The sequence below is a fragment of the Camponotus floridanus genome, unplaced genomic scaffold (assembly GCF_003227725.1).
Source record: "Camponotus floridanus strain SB8 unplaced genomic scaffold, Cflo_v7.5 scaffold73, whole genome shotgun sequence".
In the NCBI taxonomy this organism is placed as follows: Eukaryota; Metazoa; Arthropoda; class Insecta; order Hymenoptera; family Formicidae; genus Camponotus; species Camponotus floridanus.
In genome coordinates, this window is record NW_020229842.1 from 164,655 (window position 1) to 189,904 (window position 25,250).

Consider the following 25,250-nt stretch of genomic DNA (forward strand, 5'->3'; position numbering starts at 1 on the left):
CACATACATAACTTCATTTAAGTTATATGTATATATTATAACAATTATATAATATATAATATATTATTTTATGTTGAAGCACAACAAATCTCGAGGAGAATAGGTTTATATAAGCCTTACCAAAGTTTCATCAAACACTTTGTGATCTCGCGTTCAAAGACAAGTATATGTGTACGTCGTAAAATATTCAATAACGCTAATACTATGCACCCTTCTACAACACTTTATCGAGCTTCTGGTTGCGATTTATAACAAAGCAATAAATTATGATCTCCGTTAAAGTCATACGCCAATGATCGGTGAAAAGTTTTTTCAATGGAATAAAAAGGTATCTCGTGTACAAAAAAAAAGCGGAGGCTGGTAAAAAAGGGGATGAAGAGAGAAGGGTGCCAGCCGGACGTAGACCAGAACGCCACGAAGATTCGGGCAAATTCGGAATCGACGAGGCGAAAACGAGATCTGCCGGGCGAATCGAGATTTTACGAGCGAATCCACCGTATACGCGAGCGAATGGGGCGCGAAGCTCCATGTTCGCGCGATGCGTATACATGCAGAATATTGCGATACAGTTAGACGGTGACAGAGCATGATCGGCCACCGAGAGATAGCCATCTATCTGGCCGTGACGCTGGTACGCGCAATGTTCTCCGTGTGTTGGTACGCACATGCAGTCTCCGGAACGTTCTCGTCGCAATGTGGTCATTGTTTCAGTGCCACCGGATATCCTGGACTATCCCACCAGCACAGACATGGTGGTGCGGGAGGGTAGCAACGTGACGTTACGGTGCGCGGCGACAGGAACACCGGAGCCGACAGTCACGTGGCGTCGCGAGGCGGGCGGCACGATCAGTTTGTCAAACTGGCACGAAGGTACGTATCTTTGCGCTATTGCTATTGCTATTGCTTCGTCGGATGTCAACTATATCTTGTCGCACAAGTATTGTCGGTTGGCCATCTCGGATCGAAGGGTTTTCTCTCGCTAGATCTCTGTGTCTCCTTCAACCCTGTCTCGTATTATTATCCCGCGTCACATATATTGAATGTAATCCGTTCGCAGAACACGTTCGTGTGGCGAGGCTTTTTCTTGTTCGCGTTAAAATAGGATGACAGAAAGCTCGTCGTGTCATTTCGTGCTGATTGAATGGAATGTTTATTGTAAGTCCGGTTGGATTATTGAGTAAGTTTTGATGGATGGCGCTATGTGAATCGATATGAATGCGTTTATTGTTGAATTCACTGTAGATTGAACACGTTTATCGCAATTAATGCGGGCAAAATAAACTTATTTACTTGAGGACTGATTAAATATATGATACACATTTGGAATTAAATCAATTAAATTTTATAAATTTTCTTTATTTTTTATAAAAGAATAAAAAAAAGGAAATCTCGGTAACGAAAAGTTATATTATCAATGTTGCATCATGTAATAAAAATATTATGTGAAATATTTTGTAATAATTTTTAATTATTTCATTATATATATAATATCATTATACATTTTTTTTATAATTTTTTATAATTATGAAGCTTTTTTTGGTTCCATTGATATTTCTTTATTGCTTTCACGATACAATATTCAACAATAATTCTTTCACTATCCTTTCGCTTCCTACAGTCTCTCACAACTGGCGAGAAAATTTAACGATTCGTTACACAAACTAGTTTCTTTCGTGATGTTATTATCAGCAAACTGCCGTTGGCACAATGTCTATCGAAATAAAATTGCCGAGCATTTATAATATAAACTCATTTACTTTAATCCATTCGGCGAGAAATTAATTTTGTTTACAATTTCGAACAAATTTCTGTCGTTATGCTATCTTTAAGTAAAATCTAGTAAAAACATATAATTTAAATTCTTACTTATTGTAGAAGAAATGTTATATAAGCGTTTGCGATAGAATATTTCAACGAGAATTCTTTATTAATGATAATTTTACGATGCATAGTGATTGTTTAAAATTGAACTATTATAATTTTTACAGTTAATTTAACGTCTAATTAATATAAAAAATATAAAAGTATATTACGTTATTATGTTTTTACATGTATTTTTATATAATTTGTACGTAAACATTTCTTCTAAAAAATTATTACATATATATATACTTACGCCAGAAAGAAATTTAATTAATTCTTTAACTTTATGCTTTTTTATTTTAAAATTACATTTAAAAAACAATTCCATTCAATTCAAGAGTTTTTGTTTTCCCAAATCTCTCAAACAATTCTCCCAATTCAATCATTCACACGCTTTTGGTTTCCGGCTTTATTGAATAGTGTTCCTCTTGTTTTCCGCTTTATGTCGAGATCGTTCAGATCTTTCGCTGACTAATTGCACAAGCAAGTGCTAGGGGCATTCTTGATTGTATATCAAGGTAACTAAAGTACCGTTTGGTCCTTTTCTTTTTCGATTGCAGATTTTTCTCTTATCCTACCATTTTTCTCTTTCATTCTGTTTCTGTTTCCTCCGAGTACGTTACCGAGTTCCATGCTTTGGAAACATCAATGTGACAGACCAATGTGCAACACATTTATATTTTCGTTCTTTCGTACGAGATTGTGTCAAGAAGTGCAAAGAAACATCTTGCGATGATAAGATATTGCTCATGCGATCATGTGCTTCCATTATTTCATGTTTTATTCGACGAATGAAACTTTTATCTTCCGGGCCGATTTTAAGGAATCTCTTTAAGCATTTTGTCACGTTGTCTCTTTATTCGTTTCTTCATCTTGCGTTCGTTTTGCGGGAAGGTTCAGTCGCGATTCCATTAGACGATAAGTACCGGAAAATAGAGTATTCCATCGCAGCTGTGCGCCATCACTCTTACGATTTTCTCACTCGATTCGCGCACTTCGTTTGACTTCCAATAATAGTTGAAAAGACGAAAAGAGTTCTTTTATCTTTTTATTCTTATACGATAATCCATACTAAGCGAATCTGCTTTCTGAAGACGATAAAAATTTGATGTGCGAATTTACCTCAAAGGTCTCAACAGGTGCGCGAATAAAAACGCTTTTCAAGATATTGTGCACAGACGTTGTTATGCATAAATTTCACATGGTACATATTCAAATGCTATAAAGAGCATGGGGAATAATTTATAGTATTAAGCAAATAGGGCAACGAACGCGCGCTCAATGATTTTCGAATAATGAAATTAATAGTTATTATAAAATTAATATAAAATAAATGATAAATTCTAATATTCTAAATACGCATATTTAATTGGCATGATAAATATAATTAAAACTAATATAACAATTTTATTATTGAAGGTTTTGAAATTGCTTTACTTTTTCAAAGATTTTAATTTTTTATTGAACAATTTATTTATATGTATATGTGTATAGATTTATATCTTTACATTTATATCTTTATATTTATAATTATTTTATGAAAATTTTATATTAAAACAGAGATTATTAGAGTACAAAATATTTATACAAAAATTATTGAATACATATATTACATATATTACATATTTTATAATTACTTATAAATTTTCTACATTTTCCATTTTTCTTGTATAAGTTATGTAATTTTATTTTTTGACAATTACATGTTTACATGTATGTATGACTGCATATACATTAGTAAATCATTGATCTAAAAAGGAACTATGTGAATTATATGGTAATCAATCTGAAAATAAATTTCGCTAGCTTTTCAATTTAATTTTATTGCGCATTTACAATGTGGAACTAATTGTGATTTCAATATACAAATCGATTAGCACGTTTAATTACATAATATCGAAATTAAGGAAATACACATTTTAATTAAACTTGAAATTAATTGTTTTATAATATTAAGCTAGTCAACCGTACTGCAGCATGTGAAACAGGAATTATCGGAAAACATCAGAGAATAAATATTAATTTACAATACATGAAATTACACACAATTGTGACATACACATAATGAGTACTACTTTGTTCACTTTCGCGTATTATTATTTATATTACATTCCATTTAGTACAACTTCCAATTTAACATAAATATGTTATTCAATTGCTAATAAATGTTTTATTTTCTTACTGTTAATATATTTATCGCTAAGTATTTTAATTGTTTTATCGTATTTTGGTATAAGGAAATGTGGATAGAAAAATATATTTAATTTACTTTATTTTACTTTATTTAAATTGCATGTTTGAAAATTTTGTTAAATGTAGAATGTAAAATTAAACATATCCTTTGCATTTCACCACTATCTAAACGTAATTAAAGTAATGTGTATTGATTGATGCATGTTACATATATGTTATAAATGATATGTCAAGGAAATGAGGAGAAAATTTATAAATTTTTGTGTAAGTGATGTTATAATATTAAATATTTGTACATACAATTTATAACAATTTAAGCATTTTATATGAGGAAATGCTTTTATTATTATTATTATTATTATATTTGTATTTGTTAATAGTAATGATTTAAAACATCAAATATATTTAATCGATATTAGAAAAAATTACGTTGACGGTTTCAAGAAAAGCATTTTATATATTTTATATATTTTATAAGATTTCAAATTGCGAAAGAGAATTTCTGGAAAATGTGTGTTTACAATTCGGAATACTTCATTAAAAGTTAACGTGGCATTAATGCGTATAATTTATCAGATTGTATGTTAGTATTGTCAGATGCGTTTCTGAGTGATTAGTGAAACGTATATAATTCACGTGCTGTAATTCATGTTTATATGAATTTATATGTCTGCATTTCTGTACATATAAACTGTAGCCGCGGTGAGTATCGAAGGTCCGGAGCTGGAAATAACACGCATTACGCGTCTCCATATGGGACCGTATCTCTGCATAGCATCCAACGGGGTACCACCGACAGTCAGCAAGCGGATCCTTCTCACTGTTCACTGTACGTAATTTTATTACGTGACCCTAGATTTTGTTTTATGACCAAGATTTATGATTTCCATTGAAACAATGTGAAATGTTGCAAAATACACACATATCGTTTTTTTATTGCAATCAAGAGAATTATATTATCAAATGCATTTCTGTTTTATTAAATAAGAAATATTACGCTCGCACATATGCGCATGGACATACACATATAAAATTATTAAATCCTACATATTTAATAATAATCATTATATGTCAATTAATCTTTAAAAATTACAAGAAACATACAATGAAAATTACAATATGTAGACATGTAATAAATCATGTTATTGTAATTTTTGCTTCGAAATCAAACTTTTCCAATGCAGTCGAAAAAATTTGACACTATTCAACTTCCATGTTATACATTCTATATATATATATATATATATATATATATATATATATATATATATATGCTCGCGCACGAACGATTTTATGTAATTCTGTTCTAGAAATTCTTTCTTATGCGTCGCGCTTGCCACAAAATATAATTTAAATTGTCGTACTCGCACGTGCTGTAAGCGATCTCGCGTAATGATGCCTCTCGGAGCGGGCATGGTGAATAGCCGATCCCGAGGGCCATTGTTCCTGAAAACGGAGTTAAATCTTTCCCGCCGCCGGCTACGTAATTTTGCTATGCAATGTCATGAGCCACCTGCTATGGGGACAAGTGACGTTTCTGGATTGATTAAAAAAATAAGAGAACTTCTTTCGTAGAAAAACACTTTAAAAATGAGTGGAGGAACCTTTATAAGATTGTGTCAGATATTTTGATAAATTTGAAAATTTTAATGGATGTTTCATTAAAGTTAATATTTTATTTTTTAAAGTTAATATTTTATTTTTGCAATTTAAAAATTTTCGTATCTATGTCTCAAATTAAAATGTGATTAAAGTAAAAAATTTCATTAATATAAAATTGATAACGCTCTATTAATTTTTATTTTAATGCGATAGAAAAATTGTGTGATAAAAGAGCTACATCAGCACATTAGTATAAATTCATACAAAATAGATATTTAAATTATTAATAACACATTTGCGTCTTTTTAACGCATGTTTTATTAAAATACATATTACTTTATATAGTTCAGCCTATGGTTTGGATCGAAAATCAGCTAGTCGGTGCTTACGAAGGACAAATACTCATTTTAGAATGTCATAGCGAAGCTCATCCCAGCCCTATCACTTATTGGACGAGGCCAACAAATGAAACTATCGCCAACGGTGAGCAGATATTTCTATACTTTCATCATGGAAAATATTTTTTAGTTTAGTTAGCAATAAACTAAAACACATACAAAAAAATATTAATTTTAATCATAATTTCTTGAGAGAATTTGGTATTTAAATTTAATCTTATTGAATATATTAATATCAGAATGTATTAAAACAACATATATATCATGCTGTTGACAATTCTATCTTCATATATTTCACATTTAAAGAAAATTTTCTTTGTGTTTTTTATTCATTTTTTATTCAATTTCCTATTCAAGTTACTATTATGTTTTCATTTATTTCTTAAGGGATAATGAATCAATTTTTTAACTGATAAATTTGTGTGTGTTAAGATAATGTTTCATATCGTATTGAAAAATATTCGCATTTCACGAATAATGTTCGCCATCTGGGAAGGTGAAAGTTCTACTAAAATGAAAGTTCTATTAAAACCGAGAGCTCGTTTTATTCCAATTTGAGATAGTTATTATAAATTCTTTTCTTTTCTTTCGCCTGCGCATGCCGGTAAGTACACGCACAAGCAGTTGTAATGCGATTCGCCTTAATTACATCGCGCTAACGTGGTTGTTTCACTCTAATTGCTACCATGCATCTTTGCGATATGCCAAGGGGTTAAGGGCAAGGGCAGTGGCATTAAAACTTAAGACGTGTGCATGCCATCTCGTGTCGGGTTGCTAATACGTGACAGCACTCACGTATATATACACGCTGAAATTTTTCTTCAGTGTTATAATGAAAAGTTACATTCGAATTAATTAAAAGAATGTGGGATTGTTTCGCGAATTTCAAGTTTTTATGTGTTATCGAGTTTAATCTAGTCACTTAATTAACGTTGGATAGAAGTTCTCATAACTTGGAGAATAAAATTAGCATTAAAAATTTTTGTCGATTAATTACAAAGAAGAGAAAGTCTTTATTATATGAATGTTGCAAATGCGGATATTCTTGAATGCAATAATTTGTCAAATTTCTTATATATGAGCGTGTATATTGTGTTTCTTTGTTTTGATTGTCGAACAGAAATAATTTCTTGGGAAATCTTATAATGTTAAGTATATATATATATATATATATATATATATATATATATATATATATATATATATATATGCACATATCGATAGAAATAACTTCGCTAATTAATTATTACGAGTAGCTACCTCATATTTTATTAAGATACAACTTTTATTAGAAAAATATTCAAATAGATAGATAAGAAGATTTTTAAGAACTATATATTATACAAAGTGATACTATGAATTATGAATTTTTATGAATATTTTATGAATAAATTAATAATGTTATAAGTAAATTAATTGAAAGTGCCTAATTAATAATACATCAAATTTATTCTTTTGGTCTTAGAACACGGATTCATGCACATACACATACACACATTATTTTCATTATTAAAAATCCGATAAGATATATATAATAAAATTAATTGTTTATTTGTGTCATACTTACGCTTTTTTGAACAAGGGTAGATTTGTAAAATATGTTACATATTTATAAACGATGATACAATAAATAATTTTTAATGCAAAAGTGTGATATCATTATTATTATATGCAAACATATTTTTATTCTAATAAATATTAGTAAATTTTCTTTAAAGTAATATTTTCATGTTGGCAGTGTCATAATCTCAAACTAATAATATAAAAATCGATATTCGTGCCGTTTTCTACACGTCAGAACAAAAATGATATTTGCATTAATAACATGCTCCGCTTTATATGCACACTTTACACAATTCTATAATACTTAAGCTGCTTGGAACATAAATACGAAGTTTATGGTACGCGCATCGATCCAGAATTTTCTGTTATTCTGGGCTACCGTGAAAGCTTGTCTAGTTAATGCTATTTCAATCGTGGCAATGAAATGGATTAGTTTTTTAACGAAGAACAAGTACAATTATATCAATGCGAAAAAGCCGATTTTGCGCGTCATACGCTTTTGATTAACAATCTCTCTCGAATTATTGGTTTCGATTAAAAAGCAAGTATAATCATAATCTATATATGCATGCAAAATTTATAATTATTGTTTTATTAATCGGATTTAATGTTGTTAATCTATATAACTGTGATATAATAAATCTATTATTTATAAATAATATATATATAATTTTATATATAAATAAATAATTTTATATATAAATTATTATAATATTATTTCATCATTAAAAGTAACTGATTTACTACTATATACATAAATACTATATATATATATATATATATATATATATATATATATATACAAAACATATATATGTATGTGCATATAAAAAAAAAAATATATATATATATATATATATATATATTTTATATGCACATACATATATATGTTTTGTATTTCAGAACACATAATTATATATATATATATATATATATATATATATATATATATATATACATAATTATGTGTTCTGAAATACAAAACATATATATGTATGTGCATACAAAATACTCTACATCTCTACGTAAAATATTTTGTATTTAACTGTTTGCAATATATTTCATAACATAAAAAATTTATCGTTAATTATATGAATTGCAGTGTGTGAAATAAAATATAATGTTAATTATAGTTATACAAATTTTTTCAGAATTTTGATTTTAATAACACGTCATTATTCTAGCATATGTATTGTGCATGATTTAAATGCTGATATTTTCATGCTTTTCAGATGAGAATTATAAAGTGGAAACAATTTCTAAGGGGTCATATGAAATGACGATGAAACTCGTCATAAAATCTGTACGAGTTCAGGATTTTGGATCCTTTCGATGCGTGGCAACGAATTCTCTCGGAGAAACTGATGGAAGGATAAAACTTTACAGTGAGTAACGTTTATCTATCACATAAATCTATTCACATTTGTAATATTTTACATTATATGTTTCTCTTTATTATTTATATTATTAATTTCACTCTATATAGTATAATATCTATATAACGTAATTACTTGATGCAAATAATATATTAGTAATTGAATTTTATTTTGTAAGCAAAGCACAATCTTTTTTCCCTTTAGTTTCTCTTCTAATACGCACAGATAAAGAGACAATGAAAACATTATATTTTAATAAATTACAAAGAAATCTTAATGAAATTTTTACGAGAGAATTTGTATATTTTATTTTTCTATTATTTTTTTAATAGCATATTACGATTGCGTGTACATACATTTATACGAGAAAATCACCTTTATTTATTATTGAAAAATATAATGTAAAACGTTTCGGGGTAATTAAACTTGTTAATATAAATGAAAATGTACAGATTGGAACTCATTGTGGCATAATATGTAGGCGGGACGCTTTATACAACGGACGAAAAATCTGCATGTTTTCTGGTACACGGTTATTTCGGGAGCGGAGCAAAACATCTCGTTCTGGAATTAAACCAACGTTCGTGATTCTTAAGCGGATAACTTATCGGTTTATCGTCGATCGATATAACCTTCTCGACGTAATTGCCCCAATCTCAGTGTACCAATGCACCTCGTCTCTCGTTCCACGACGCCGCTTCCATGATTCCATCATCCTTCCGTGCATACGAACTTTGGAAGCCAAACAACCTTTCTCCGTTCCTGTTTACCTCAGCCCCTTCGCTTACTCTCGTGACGGAATAAAAAGAACCGGCAATCTCTCGCAGGACGTGAAAGATGTTGCTCGTTAGCTAACAACATTAGTAGCCTTGCCATTTCTTCGCGTACAATAGAGAACGAAAGTGCCCGTAAGGTCTCCTAGGCTTTTGGCAGGGAACACTGCTGTGAATCGAACCAGGATGAGTCACGTCGCGTCGTGTCATGTCATGTCATCTTCGTGCCACTATGTCACGTGTCTATCCCGTTCGCCGTCATTATATTTCATTGGATCTCTCGCGCGAGATTCAAGTGGTAAGCACACCAAATACGTAAAGCACGACCCGTCCGTTCCGTTCGACCTCGCTGATGTTAATTGATCGCCTCTCCAATTAGAGTGTCGATGGGGAGGAAAGGGACGGGTAACGACGGCCGTAGGACAGAAGCGGTCCGTTCAAAGAGAAAGGAAGGGAGTGATGGCTTTAACGAAAATCGCGCCGTTCATGATGATTGGATAAGGGAAGGGGATGAAGGGGAGAGTCGTAGTGCGCTCGAGGCACTTAATTAGCGACAATTGCAAACAAAATGCTGCGGTGAAGCGACATGGCGGAATGGCGTGGACATGCCCGTCACGAATTTCCATTCTCACGAATCACTTCTTCAGTAATTATTCCAATAGTTTGATCTAACGGTTGTCTCGCATTTTCCATTCAAATCGCCCTGTCGCTGTAGTCGAGAGCTTTTTCCGGCGTCCATGCGACACGTGCTCAACAATATTAACAATAATTACTGAGAGGAATGAACCGTAAATTATATGATTTGATGAAGTTGATTAACTTCAATAAGAATCTTACTTGAACATAAAGAGAGCAAAAGAGGTGAGAAAAAACGAATTATCGAGAGACGTGACGCGGCTCGTGCGGCAACAGACGAGTTACAAGGAGAGGAGATTGTTTTAAGGGCGGCTAAGATTGTACTTTGTGCGCGAGTCGCGCCATCGCGTCGGTCGTTCCGAGTCTGTACAATGACGTGCACGCATGGCATGCAAGTTCTGTGCATGATGGCCTATATTCAAATTGCATTATATCGCCGGATGAGGGTGCGCGAGCGCGCGCGCGTATAGATGTGACCGATAAATGTGCCGTGGAAGCTATGGTCGTTAGTTCACTTTTGCTGCGCTAGCCGGTGCAAGCGAATGTTCTTTGAGGAAGAATTAAATCACGATTGATCTCGTAAATCTGATTTTACAACGCCCGGTACGCTGCAGTAATTTTTAAAGATTATTAGTAATTAGTGACGTAATTATGCTATTCTCTGTTATTATCAAATTGGTGCATTTACAGTGTGCTGAAATTAATTGCATTAAATAGTTTCCGCGGTGTTTTAAGTTATCTTCGTTTTCCATGTCTTCCAATTTATATGATTGTCTGTACATTTCTACGAATAAAATAAATACAATCTGTCCTTTTCCTTTATCTTTTATTATTTTTAATTTTTCGATATTAATGATGCAGACGAAATTTCTAACGTATATTCATAATTCTCTGAGGGCTATCATAATTCTTTGAGAAATATGAATAAAAAGAGAATAAATGAAAAAAAGACAAATTGAATTATTTTATTCTCACGCTTGTTCATTGCTTATGTTCAGACGCTATTAAGCGTGTTACCGTGAAATGGCGGGCATCACCGGTAGTGCAGTGAACAGAATTGCGAGTTGCGAGTCTTACAGGTGGAATGCATTACTGGCTAATTGCAATGAGATGGAAGAGAGCTCTGAACATCTTAAACCACAGTCGCAATATTCATTACCGCAGATACAGCATCAAAGAAAATTATATAACGGCATGCTAATAAACGTAAATTAGTAATTTAAGGTATTCGGGACGATAACCATTTCAACTATTCTCGGTAACAATGCGATACATAAAGGTTACCACAATCCCGATATTCGGCCGTGGTGTCCGAGCGTATTAATTAATGTATTTATTAAATTACATTATTACAACAAACTGTCAGGATAGCCGAAAGCACAAATTCTGCATCTCAACTGCACGAATATGCAGCGTGTGCTTTCCTAGATTTGTAAACAGTACGAGCAAACATAAATGCATTGACCTTGCAGAAGTAAACACAATTGTCGTTGCAAATTGAAATCAACGTTGCATAAGCTTCTGCACATCGAACGAAAGTTGATTAGTATGTTTATCTTCTGTAAATTTACTTACGAAGATAATTTTCAATTTATGAGATGTATAAAAAAAATTTTCCAACATTAGGTGAGAAGAAAATATAAAATTATAAGAAAATATAAAAATTTTTTTATATAATTATATACTAATAATTATATATAATCTGTTATTGTTAATCTATTAATTTATCTGTTATTATTAATTTATTATTATATCAAAAATATATGTAATTATATATAATTATATATATATATATATATATATATATATATATATAAAATTAATAATTAATAAAAAATTAAGAAATATTTTGTTTTCATTGAATTTTAATTTCTCGATCAATTTACAAATGTCTGTTTAATATATCAAAGTTGATGGAAAACTGTATTTGTATGCATTTTTCCTGTCGTAATCTATCAAAGGAATATTGACATTCACCTTTGTCCCGTAATCTCAATTGTTTCCGGTTGTCACCTGAGAATGTTGCGCGACCTGCGCGCGCTGTCATCCCGCGGGTATTAATTAGAAAAAGTGTAGTTTTGTCTCGTGCGGCGATGCCGATGCACACGCGCGAGAGAATTAATATCGCTTTCGAACTCTCGACATTTCGATGGAGCGTGCAAGTGACAAGAGCTCTGCAGGTTTTGCGGATACGCCGTTCGGACGACATTCCAATACGTCAAACCCGGAGAGCATCGCGCGGAAAGTCCGACCGCTTGGCCGATTATTTTTCCAGTTATTACTCGCGGACAGGCTTTACCGATATCTCGATTCGCCATTTACGCCCGTTCGTTTCCAACACAATTCGACGTAAAGCGACTTTCTATTGCGTTGCATACTATAACGGATGTTCAATCTCCATGCTGATGATCAGTCCGAATTTAGGCGCTCGCTCGTTTATCAATATCGAATTTCAGTGATTAATTGATGACTTTTTATTTATTATTATTGAGTTGATTTATTATTATTGAGTTTTATCGATATTATATGTGGAAAAATCACGATTATTATCGCTACTGTCCCGCGTTTTTACTTAATATGAGAGATCTGTTTACAAACAACAGTTGAAAATATTTGATATTGAAATTTGTTAGTGAAATCAATGCTAACGAACGAATGATAAATGTGGTTGAAATTAACATTGGAGAACGAATCTTTAGCTTCTATAATTAACTTTGAACTCGTGCTCTCTTTATTGCGTTATTGGGCACACATTTAAAATCACATATATAATAGTGTGTATTATAATTAAGAGAAATTGTTATATTACTTTGTTCTCTTAAAATTGTTATATTGTTATTGTAATTATTTGTAATTATTGTAATTAGACATTAATAATTTTGATTATATAATAATTAATAGAGATAATGTCTTATAAAGTAATAAAAAAACACAATGAATTAAACTGCGTAATATGAAACTCTAATCTTCAATTAATTTTGAATAAAATTGACGATTAATTTTAACAAAGTTTCATACGAAGTTATATATAATAGATGTTAAAATATTAAGAAATAAGATGATATCTATAAATCTTTGTTAAAAAATGATTTTTTTTAAGTCTAGCCAGAGGAATAGTTCTGTAGAAAATATCTGTTTCTTTTTTTCTAGAATTTATTTAGAAATAGAAAGCATGAAAAATATATTATTCTCTCAGTTTACTTAATTCACAAAGAGATAAAAAAACATCCAAACTATCTTCTTGCTTCTTATCGAAAAACATATCTTATCATATATTTTTTTTTTCTAACTTTGCTTATCAAATTTATTGTATCGTCGTATTTTCAGAAATCGATAAGCCCACTACGCGCAAACCGGGTACGAGATGGGAATCAAAGAAGACATGGAAGACCGATCACAACCATGAAAAGAAAGTTGCTGGAATGAAGAACGAGCCAATGCTGAAAGGTGATGATATTGGCGACGAGCAGATCGATTTTCAGTCGGCAACGGCCTCATCGGCGTTTCATCGCCACTTGCTTACAAATTTCGGAATAACTGCCATAACTGTGATATTGGTTGGTGGTTCATCCACGTAAGCTACCGTTGTTCAGTAAAAACTATACGCAAAGAAGATTAAAGTAATATAGAAAGAGTCTCTGGATGCAAGATTAAACATCGCGCGTGGCAAGCATCGCAACGAAGTAATGTCGATAAGAATAATGCTGCGAAGGGTCGCTGTTCTCGATAAAAAGTCTCTTCCTGTTGTACATGAAATTTGCATAAAGTAGACGTAGAGTGAAGACCTGTTTTTATATGGAAGTATGAAGGGTCCGAAGTATCTGGTTGATCAGAGTGACCGGGGGTACTTCGTGAGGAAGCGTAATTAACACATTGCAAGCCGAACGTGTACTAATAGAACGTGTACTTTCCTCTCTATCTAAAGATGTAGAAAGCCACCAATCTATTAACCCCTTTACGCTGAAGACGTCAGAGTAGTTGGCTTTTACCGTTCCCATTCCAAGCGGTAACCTTGTTGACCTCGCCAGCACTTGAAGAAGAAAGTCTATAAATCAAGTAAAAGGGCTACATATTATTTGCAATTGCACTTTCTGATAAGTTCTTCAAATAAATACTTTTTTTGTTTATTTTATATATTTGTGTGTGTGTGTGTGTGTGTGTGTGTGTGTGTGTGTGTGTGTGTATTGTATATGTGTGTGAGTATAGTAGCATACGAATTACATTTCAGAAAAAAATGTTTTATGCAGACATATTTTTTTATATTTTCGTGCAAAATATAAAATGTCTGGTCTTTGATTTGTTTAAAAATTTTTAAAAATTACGAAAATAATGTAATATTATTCTTTTGATATATGATATACACATATCATAAGTATTGATGTGAATGTAAATATAAAGATATGACGATTATATCTTTCATTACGCATCTCAAAATATTAACAGAACGTACATAGCTTGCAATTTGCTAATAATGTCTAAATATAAATAATGAAAATGTATTATGCGTATATAGAATCGCAAATAATTTTTTACAAAAAGTTGTTTTTTTCAGTTCTCTTTAGCATTATATGTTTAAAAGTTTATTTCTTATTATAAATACTATAAATATATTTTTTTGTCTAACTTTATTTCAGTTCAAATTATATATTTTTTAAACTTTTGCCTTTTTGATTTTGCTATATTCTCTTGTTATGAGAAATGTACATGTTAGAAATTGTCTTTTATAGCATGTATCAGTAGCAAAAATATTTATGTACATATGCAGCAGAGATAATAAAAAACTTGAAATAATATATAATGAAATTTAATAATTAGGAAATTAATAATGTATAAATAAAAATATATATTTTAAATGGTAGAGTCTCCATAATAATGTTATTGTATATTATATTAAATTATTTTATGAAACAATATATTTGAAATATTTTTACGATAAAGTTTATTGAGTTCCATCTTGTTTCTTAAATACGTAAAATATATTATAAAAAAGGAATATGCTTCATATTTTCAAAAGAGATTTATTTTATTTAAGTATTTAAGTATTTATTTATGATATTACATTATAAATGTTGATGAATTATATGATGACTAAAGATGACTACTTTATTTCCGATTTTTATAAATAAATAATATGTGTTTTTTTATTGTGTATTCAAGAATACAACAAGAAAATACACTTTATAAAAGCTGTTTATTATATTTGAAGATTTTTAGATAGTGTATTATTGTGATACCAAAGAAATGATAATTATATCTCTCTTGTTAATTGTATAATTATATTTTATTGTATAATTTAAATAATATGCAACAATTTGTGATAACAACAAAAAATTTATTGCATTATATATTATGATTAGAATTATAACACATAACTTTATTTAGTTGCATTTTATATTAATTCTACTGCTCGAACACAAATGTTTCTAATTTTTGTGCTTTCTGTGCGTAAAATTCCATACTTAATATAATTATTGCGTTTATGTTACAGGATGACAATAATTTTTGGAAAATTTCCGACATTAACGGAATGATCAATAAAGTATTTTTAATTCGAATACCTCGTGACCATGAATATGGTTATAGTAATAGACTATTACATGTATTGTATATATAAGATAAATAATATACACACATCTGTAGAAAGCATCAATAGTGAAAGAAAGAAAAAGAAAAAGTAAAACAAATTTTTTCTCGGATTTTTATCTATACAAATTTTTAGTTCTAGGAAAATTTAGAATTATATAAAAATAATAGTTATAAATGCATCAACGAACAAAGATAATATCTTAATATAATATTGTCTAAGTTGTAGATCATAATTATTAGAAAATTTATGAATTTTTTACAGACAAGTTATATAGTGTTGCAAAGATCAGCTAATAAAAATTTTTATTTGTAATTTTAGAAATTTATATAATGCTTATAGGTTATAAAATGCCTTCTTGTATATTAATTTCAAATAATTAATACAAGAAGACATATAATCTATAAATGGATTTTTTCCTGAAAGTATAAAAAAAGGGATATCTATAGAAATTAAATTTATCCTATTCATTTTTAAAATATTTTACTCTAATATTTACTTATTTTAACAAAATAATAGAAAATACTGATTTATATTATAAAGAATAAATTAAGTTCCATTAAAAAAAGTTACAGTAGATCTTGAAATCTCCAAAACATCTTCATTCTTAAAATAAAGTGCAATATTTGATGTCCGTCGAAATAATCTAACTTGTGCATGTGCTTTTTTTATTTGTCGTATTTCCAGGGAAAAATCTATTTATACATTATAATGGGTCTCTGTATACGTCTAAATTTTTTATTTATATATGAAGTGAACATATGTACATTTGAAATATAGAAATGCTAAATTTGTGAACAGATGGAGACGAGTACATGTAACGATTTTAAGTGTGAATTTGTGTATGTTTATGTAAAATATTTATATTAATTCTGACAGATGTGTATTAAACATAGGTAAAAATAAATCTGTAGACTCTGCTCGTATAACGAATATTAATAATAGATATCGCTTACAAAAAATAACGAATATACAATATTTTCAATCGTTAAAGCAATTTGTCAGTGATTTATTAGTCGAGCTTTCATTTCATTTTCCTAACGAATTTGTTATCGATCAATCACATGTTTCGCCAATCGATTACAAATTGCTAGTCCGGTTAAAATTTTTGAAATAGATCCATCAATTTTGCGATATTGCTTGCGTATGTTTGTGATGATTCCAAATGTGCTATGTACATATACGTAGAAGTGTGATAACTAGTAAAATTATTATACGGCGCTGCATTCCTTCAATATATAGAGCTACTGATATTGTATAATAATAGTATGTGTACGATATTGTAGAATAAGCCTCAGGGACGTGTATATATGCTAAGCTGTAAGTTATAATAGTTTTTGCATTTGTGTGTGGCCACAATAACTCTTCCCTCCCGTGTAAATATCTAATGTACCTTATCGTGTACTTGGCAATAAATGTTAGACAATCGTGATAATTGTTTGAATTGTTGTGTTTGTCTTGTGGATTATTTCTATTTCTTCCATTAAATCTCCAGAGATTTACGATAGCGCAAATTTTATTAAGTTGATCTCATCAAGCTGAGTTAAAAGCATTTGTATTTGAATAAAAATATGTTATATGCAGGGATCACATTCTTTTTTATTTATCATATTTTTTATTTATAGTTCTGATTAATTTGAAATATGTTTATAACAATCTTTTTATAATTTGTTATTAAATATATCCTTTCTGCCTTTTCTTTAAAACATTGTTAAAATCAATTGTATTTAATGCCATATAAAAAACTAAATTATTCATAAAAAATTTTCTAAAACTTAAAAAAAATTTTATTATATTTTATTGTAATTTATTATATATTATAAGAGAATGTAATTAAGAAGTTATTACATAAATAAAGACCTAGTAAATCAGCATGAGTATGTAAACATGTGGAACATCAATTAATATGGAGTAAGTGAAATAAAATGCGTATTTTATGTTAATTTTATATGTAAATTTAAGTTAAAAAACAATAATTAACATATATTTTACTATATGTGTATCTATAGATATATTTATAAATAGAAATATATACTTTGAATGCAAATAATAGTAATACAAATAATATTTAATCTCCATTATATCAGTAACCGATATCTCTGTGTATACCAACAAGTGATAACGCTGATAAAGTAAATTTTCTGGTTACAAGAATATATCGTTCGTACATACACCCTGCATGTGCACTGACGGGAATTGTAACTTAAAAATTTCTTTTGTAGAGGGCAGATAGAGATATAATTTATTTTTTTCAATCTTTCGATCCCGAATTATCTCTATGCTTCTCAGCAAAATACATACATATATCTCCTATATATATATATATATATATATATATATATATATATATATATATATAGAAGATCTACATGTTTTATTTTAGATATTATTTATAAAAAAATATTCTTTGGTAACAAATTCTTTATATAAACTCATTTAATGCTATAAAAATAATCAAAATTTCCTTTATTTGATTTTTTCTTTTGTTAAAAAATATCAATTTTATGATTAATTTATATGTTAAATTTATGATTAAATTCGTCACATAAACCTGATGTTTTGTATCACTTATTATAGCAAAGTTAACATAAAATTATTTTATTTTTCAATATTATGTGTGTATTTTTATTGATTTTTAAAGTATCACATCTAATGCTCAGAAAATTATTTCATGTACCAGTTAAAAACTCAACTTCTTAAAATATGTAGAACCTTAGGTACTTAATGTTGTTAAAAGTTGACATATTATCGATGAGATTAAAGATTCCATCTTATCATTTTAAATAAAATATAAGTACCGACGAGTTATAATGGTAGAAAGAAACTTATACTGGCACTTCTTTCTCAGCTCATATATTCATTCTACTTTGTTACGTTCTTCAGTTCATTCCGAAGCTACGTAAAATTCGGGAAATCGACTGTAACGAAGACCCGACGGTATAATAATGATATTCGGGAAAGAATTATTATGGAACTTGGCAGCGCACTTTGGAGTAACGAGGGGAAAAAAGGGCTTTTCTCCATAAGCTAGCTCGTACATCATCGGCACGAATCCCTTTGGACGGTTATAGAACGAAAGAGGCGGCGATAACAAAGGCGTCTACGTTGAGCGATACTAGATGCTTCGTAAACAAACGAGTCTTCTAATATTAGATCGTATAATAAGATATATCTAGATATCTATAATACATCATACTGAGGCTATTTTAGATAATAAATCTATTATATACTTTAATGATCTGAGAATATCGCGCACGCGAGCGTTAAACTTTCTATATATTTATAGTTAATTTATAATTACTTTTTTATTTTTGTATAATTATCTTATAATTAATCTTACCTTATAATTATTTTGAGTTTTTTATGTATGAGTTTTTTATACATATTTTATATTGTGTTTTATCATGTTTACTTCTGTTCTCTTTTTTATTATCTCTTTATTAGTAAAAGGATATGCACTTGGATCAGAAAAAAATTTATAGCTTTTTTAATTAATATATTTTTTTCAGCAGTTTCGAAATAATATTCTTGCTACACGTTATATATTTGCATTAATAAAATCAATATCACATATATCGTCAATGTTTATGATAAATTCGATATAAATTATAAATGGTTCGTTGAACTAAAGATAGATTTACACAGATATGAATATAGTTTCGATTTGTACGTTTGCAAATTTTTGTCAGTATTTAATTATTTTAATAAAGATAATTCAATTATTTCTTTGTGATAATTAAATTATTTATTCATGAAATTATTACTTTATTCATTATTTGAACAGTTTTCATTTCTATAATAATAGCGAAATAATCTTTGAACGCAACAATTGCCAAATATGGAAAGTCATCAAATAATTTTCTATTCTCTGTCGAGCTGTGTGTTATTGTAAATAGTAACGTTTTATGCGGATTGGAATTGTCAGTAGTAGCGGTATAGCGCGAGGCAGACATTTCAGCTACTCGCTGTTGCTTCAGGAAACACAGTCTAAATGCAAATGATAACAGGAAACGATAAGAATCTGTACCGGCTCATCCAACAGTTCTATCCACTACGTAGCGATTTCTCCATCTGCACCCATTGTAAAGGGACATCCTTTAAACATGTTCGACGTGTTATTCTTCGATAGTATTATCGCAAAACTTACACGCACACGTAGATCACCCATCGTGTCCATATCGCCATAAGTACACAAGATACCATAGTATAAAGCGCTCGAAGGAGCAGAGCCTTGTACGAGTTGTTATTTTTATCGCTCGCGATGTTTTCATATTTCGCCCAAGGCTTGCTAATTTCATTTTATACTTACGTATTTTTCTAGACATTTTCTCCAGTTGCCGCAAGCACTTTTCAAGTAAGTTCTCTTCAACTCTTTAAGATCAGCTAATTAGGCAATCCTTTTTTTCTCGCTAGTAGAACAGAGTCGCGAATCGTCAAAGCAGCTGGATTATCACAAGCAGCTTCCGGAAATCCATGATATTTCCTCCCTAACTATAAGATAAAAAGATAGAAAGTTTTTAATTAAATGAAAGCAAATTCGCCATCAAAAGAAGTATCAAGTATCAAACTATTTGAAATGGAATATTTATATGCGAAATCTTATTGTTAGTAATATATAATAATAAAATATTCCAATAATCCAGCAAGAGATATGTGTAAAAAATTATATTATTAAATATTTATTCCATCTTTATTCTTTGACTTCTTTAATATTCTTTCTAATGTTATTTTAAAATTGTCTAAAATATTTTTGCTCTATTCTTTAATTTATAAAGAAATAAAGAAATAACGTAGATTAATATTCAATCAAAATTTTTATTGATAATAGTTTTTGTACATAATTATTTTAGGTAGTAAGACCAAAATTTTATATATATTTATAGAATCAGATATTATAGAAGGATGATTTAGTATATAATTTAGTTATGGAAGAAACAAAGCATTCCATTATTATTATTTTCGAGCTCAAATGATATTAAAGCAATTAAATTAATGTTCTTGTATATTTGAAAATAGAAGAACAATGGTTTATATATACAAGCGTTAATCTAACGGCTTCTGCTAATATAATTTATTTTTTATATTAATGATTGAATAGCTTTGCATAAAATTGGCGTAGAGATCAATGTTTCATTTAAATCCGTTGAGGTTTATCTTCTTTTTAAGCTTGCTTATTTTCCAACATTTGTTACGTAAGTCTTCATTTCATCGAGCTCACACTCTACAACCTTTCTCAAGATAATCAATTGCCAACGTCGCACAGCGCAGCAAATACTATTGTCACAAAGGTAGGACGTCTGTGTGCGATTTAACCTCGTACAAACCGCTTCACAGAGCACCCTTTTTGCCTCGTTTGCGAAAACACGACCCTTCTCGTATTCGAAAGCTCCGGATATCTTTGGCCAAATCGTAACTATTCCTCGCGGTACTCGAGGAATAAATTGTCCAGCCTTGTTCTTCTTCCCTTTGGCTGACCATGTTGTTGCCAAATGTGAATTGGTTGTACTTCCGATGTACAATTTACATTTACCATTATCCTTTACTTAGGATAGAAACTCTTATGCTAATGTGTATTCAACGCGAGCAATTACTAAAAATAATAAAAGTTAACATCTATGTGTAACCTCTTCAAATATTGCGACAGCATGAAAAAGAAAAAGACACCGTTTATTTAACATTTACTATACATTTTATTCAATAAAAAAAAAATAGAGAGAAATGTTGAGTTTATCAATCTCAACGGTTTGAATTTTTAAATATAATAATCGTTGTTAAAAAATAAAACAATATTTTAATAGCATGTAAATTTAATATCTATGGAATAATTAAAAAAGTAGTATCATGCACGAGTTGGTTGAAAAATTAAAATAATTTTTCACATTTACATGTTTACGTAAAAGCGCAGTAGGGTGATTAAAATCGAAAATCACGCTGCAGGTTTTTCACAGGCGTTGCCTAACGGGTTTAGAGACGAAGTCATTAAAAATATGGCTATGAGAAGGATAGTATTAACAGTCCGGTGGAAGAGCGATATGGACCGTGCAAAACTAAATTATTCCACCCGTTACCGACTCTGCTTACGAATAACAACTTGTCAACGTGTGAAGCGGTTTTGCTACATATCGTCATGAATGAAACATAGTGAATACTATCATAGCAAACAAAGAGAATGATTGCAATTACTATTGTAAATTTCCTAGCAAAGTAAAAGCTAGTGAAGCAACATTATAAGAAATAATTTAGGTATTGTTTTCTGAAAAAATATCTCAAAAATTTATATAATATAAATGTATATGTATAGATTAAAAATCAATGGAAATAAAGCTTACTATTAATGATGCCGTGATATGATATGATAAATTTTGCTCATTTGTCACAATATAATCCTTCCTGGTAAAATTACTTCTTTATACGATTATTGCAAAAGCTGTTGTTAAATTTACAGATTGTTTGTACGTTCCACTGTAAATCCATTTTAATACTTCTGATTGTCAAATGTGAAAAACGTTAATATATGGTATTTCAAAAGACGAGATAATATCTTTTATAATCCTTTTATATCCGCTTTCGGTGTAATAGCAACGAGCGTGTTAATTAACCGCTGTACTTTATACAAACTCATGCTTTTAGGGCTCCTTTTTCGTTAGACGAAAGGCTAGGAGATATAAAGAGGAAAGAAGATTCTTAAACCGCTTTTCTTTTAAGGGAAGCGTAATGAAGCACGCTGCGAAACGAAGAAAATAGCACGTATTCTCTATATAAATCGAAAGCGGTAATTTTCGCCGTTAAGCCAAGATATACCGGCATTTACTTAAACAGAAACGGTTAAGTAAGTGAAATTTATTTAATTCTCGTTATTCATTCACCAGTCAGCGCAAAACGTATAAAACCATGTAAAAAAGTTACATCATAACATAACATATATCATAATAACTACATGATATATTCCTTTGAGAGATTAAAAAATATTCTGGCTTAATATTTAAAATGTACATAGTTTAATGAGAAATTGATTTAATTCATAAACCGTTTTTTCATTAGTTCCAATTTAATTGCCAAGCAGATTTATCATTTCTACAGACACAGATTGGCTATATAAAAGGGAAATATGATTTTTTTAATTGATCTAAAAAGATGGTAGTTTTAACTTTTTGTATTTGTGATAATATTTTTTCAATCGATACATTTTTCTGATTATATATGATATAAGAATGGCAAAATTTCCATCATAAAAAATCTTCGTCATGTGTGTTTCGCTTTCGCAATTTAAAGGTCTAATATTGATTCTGATTATTATTTTTGTAAATATTTACTTTTTACTAAAAATACTTGTAAATAGAAGAGTAGAAAATGTAGCGTGTTTTACATCGCGTATCAATCAAATTTCTTGTTATTTGAACAGAGAGATTGACAGTCACCTTATTTACACTTCAAGATATAAAAATAACAATACTCGATTATTGTTATGCCACTCTGTCTATGCCCGACTACACTGTCGGCACATATGTTAAAGTACATTTTCGGAAGGCCAGTCCGAGAACGCGACGCATTTTAAGATGATCGTAAACGGCGTGTAACGGCAACTACGAAGATGCATCCGCTCATCTCTTAGCGCGCACCCGTTTTACAGAGACAAGCGAGAAAGAGAAGAAAAGCGAGAGTGCAGGTGGCAGGGCCGAACGAGAATTGCAGAAGACAAAGACGAGGAGAGACACAAGGAGAGAGCCGAGCTATGGCGTCTTAGATGGCAGATAGCGGTTTTATGGAAATTCTTCGCGGTCGAGAGCATGCCTAATGCTCTGAATAATATTCCGCAACCTAGCTCGCGAGGTCGTATAAAATAGGCGGCCCCGGGACCCCACGTGGTAATTGATGATCTTTTTATTCTGCCTGCACGATGCACCTTATTACACCGGTGCGCCTTCTCCTCCATACCTTTCGGTCGGATTGCAGCAGCCTCAGCTTTATTTCCTTTGCTGCTTATTTATCTCCTACCCACCATTATCTCTCTCAGAACGCCCGTCCGCCTGTATATTAGTAACGACAGCAGACGCTAGAATAGGTCGTATCTTGAATTTTCTCGACGTCATATCTTGCGGCGTCTCCAGGATTTACATCTCAGTGTGTAAGTGGATTATTAAACGCATCCCTTATTTCGCGGCATGATTAATGTTCTACATAATACTGCTGTTATATGAGAGTTGCACAATATCACATAAACTTGATAAGAACGCTCGTCAAGAATTGATCGTGTAATTAATCCTTAATTATAATCCTTATTTAACTCGACATTAGATATTATCAATAATGAATAAATTATAGATTTCGATAAAAGATATAGACTTCCAATTATTTTAATATAGAAATGGAACAAAATGTTAAAAAAAATGCAGCGATATATTACGTATTTTAAATTAATCCGATGTCTCTCTCGTCAAATTCATTCTATACATAAATGTACACTTATAGAAACTTCCTATATGCGACGTTATATATGTCAATATCTTTAGAATATGCTTCTATCGTCGCTCGTAAAGAATATCACGATAATATCGCCGAGTGGAAATAGATAGCGATTACAATTTATCGCGGATTGGATTTATTATGAGGTCGAAGCAAACGAACATCGTTCGATTTCTTGTCTTTTCTGGCGAACCGCCGCGCCGCGTTCTGATTCGCGAAACAAGCGTCTGAAATCGGTATACCCCTTGCCGCAGGCATTTCTACTGCCGTCGCGAGATCCGTTTTCCCCTCGTATTTGTTTGAAAACGCGTCTCCCGTTCTCTTCGCGTGCGCGAACGGTCCTCGAAAAGTTTTATTATTGCCCGGAGGATATCACTGCCAGGCAGTAGACATAAAGGATCCTTTATACATATCCCTGTGGTTGTGCGGGGGTAAGATTTTGCTAATGCGCTTACTCATCTGCTCGAGCCATCCAGAATGTCTTCCACGTATGCCTTAATCTGAAATTCTGTTGCCCTTAGCGAGGAGTATTCCGCTAAAAGCGTAATGAGACATGAAAGTAAGGGGATACGTCGTATCGATTTGTGTGTTCGATGTATTTGCGTTTGGACTTTTATTGTTTAAATGCACGAAAGATGTTTCTTATAGAGAGAAATATTTGACTTCGTCGATAAAACAATTTTAATGATCAGCTCTGGAAACTTCGCGCTTTATTTTAAACGAGATATCGACATATAATGAAGTATATTTCCAAGTATGTTTTGATAGTGAGTATCGATGCAATTTAGAGCCTTTGATG

General features: G+C 30.6%; 1 protein-coding gene across 1 annotated transcript in view; it reads left to right on the forward strand.

The window, feature by feature from the left end:
• The window catches only part of LOC105251053 (opioid-binding protein/cell adhesion molecule homolog), an 81,333-nt gene extending 66,809 nt beyond the window's left edge, over nt 1–14,524 (forward strand). The window contains exons 4-8 of the mRNA XM_011257558.3: nt 712–870; nt 4,754–4,885; nt 6,004–6,141; nt 8,852–9,004; nt 13,732–14,524. Coding sequence (XP_011255860.1) covers nt 712–870; nt 4,754–4,885; nt 6,004–6,141; nt 8,852–9,004; nt 13,732–13,982 — 833 coding nt within the window. The 3' untranslated portion in view covers nt 13,983–14,524. The remainder of the gene's footprint in view (nt 1–711; nt 871–4,753; nt 4,886–6,003; nt 6,142–8,851; nt 9,005–13,731) is intronic.
• Nucleotides 14,525–25,250: the final 10,726 nt, after the last annotated feature.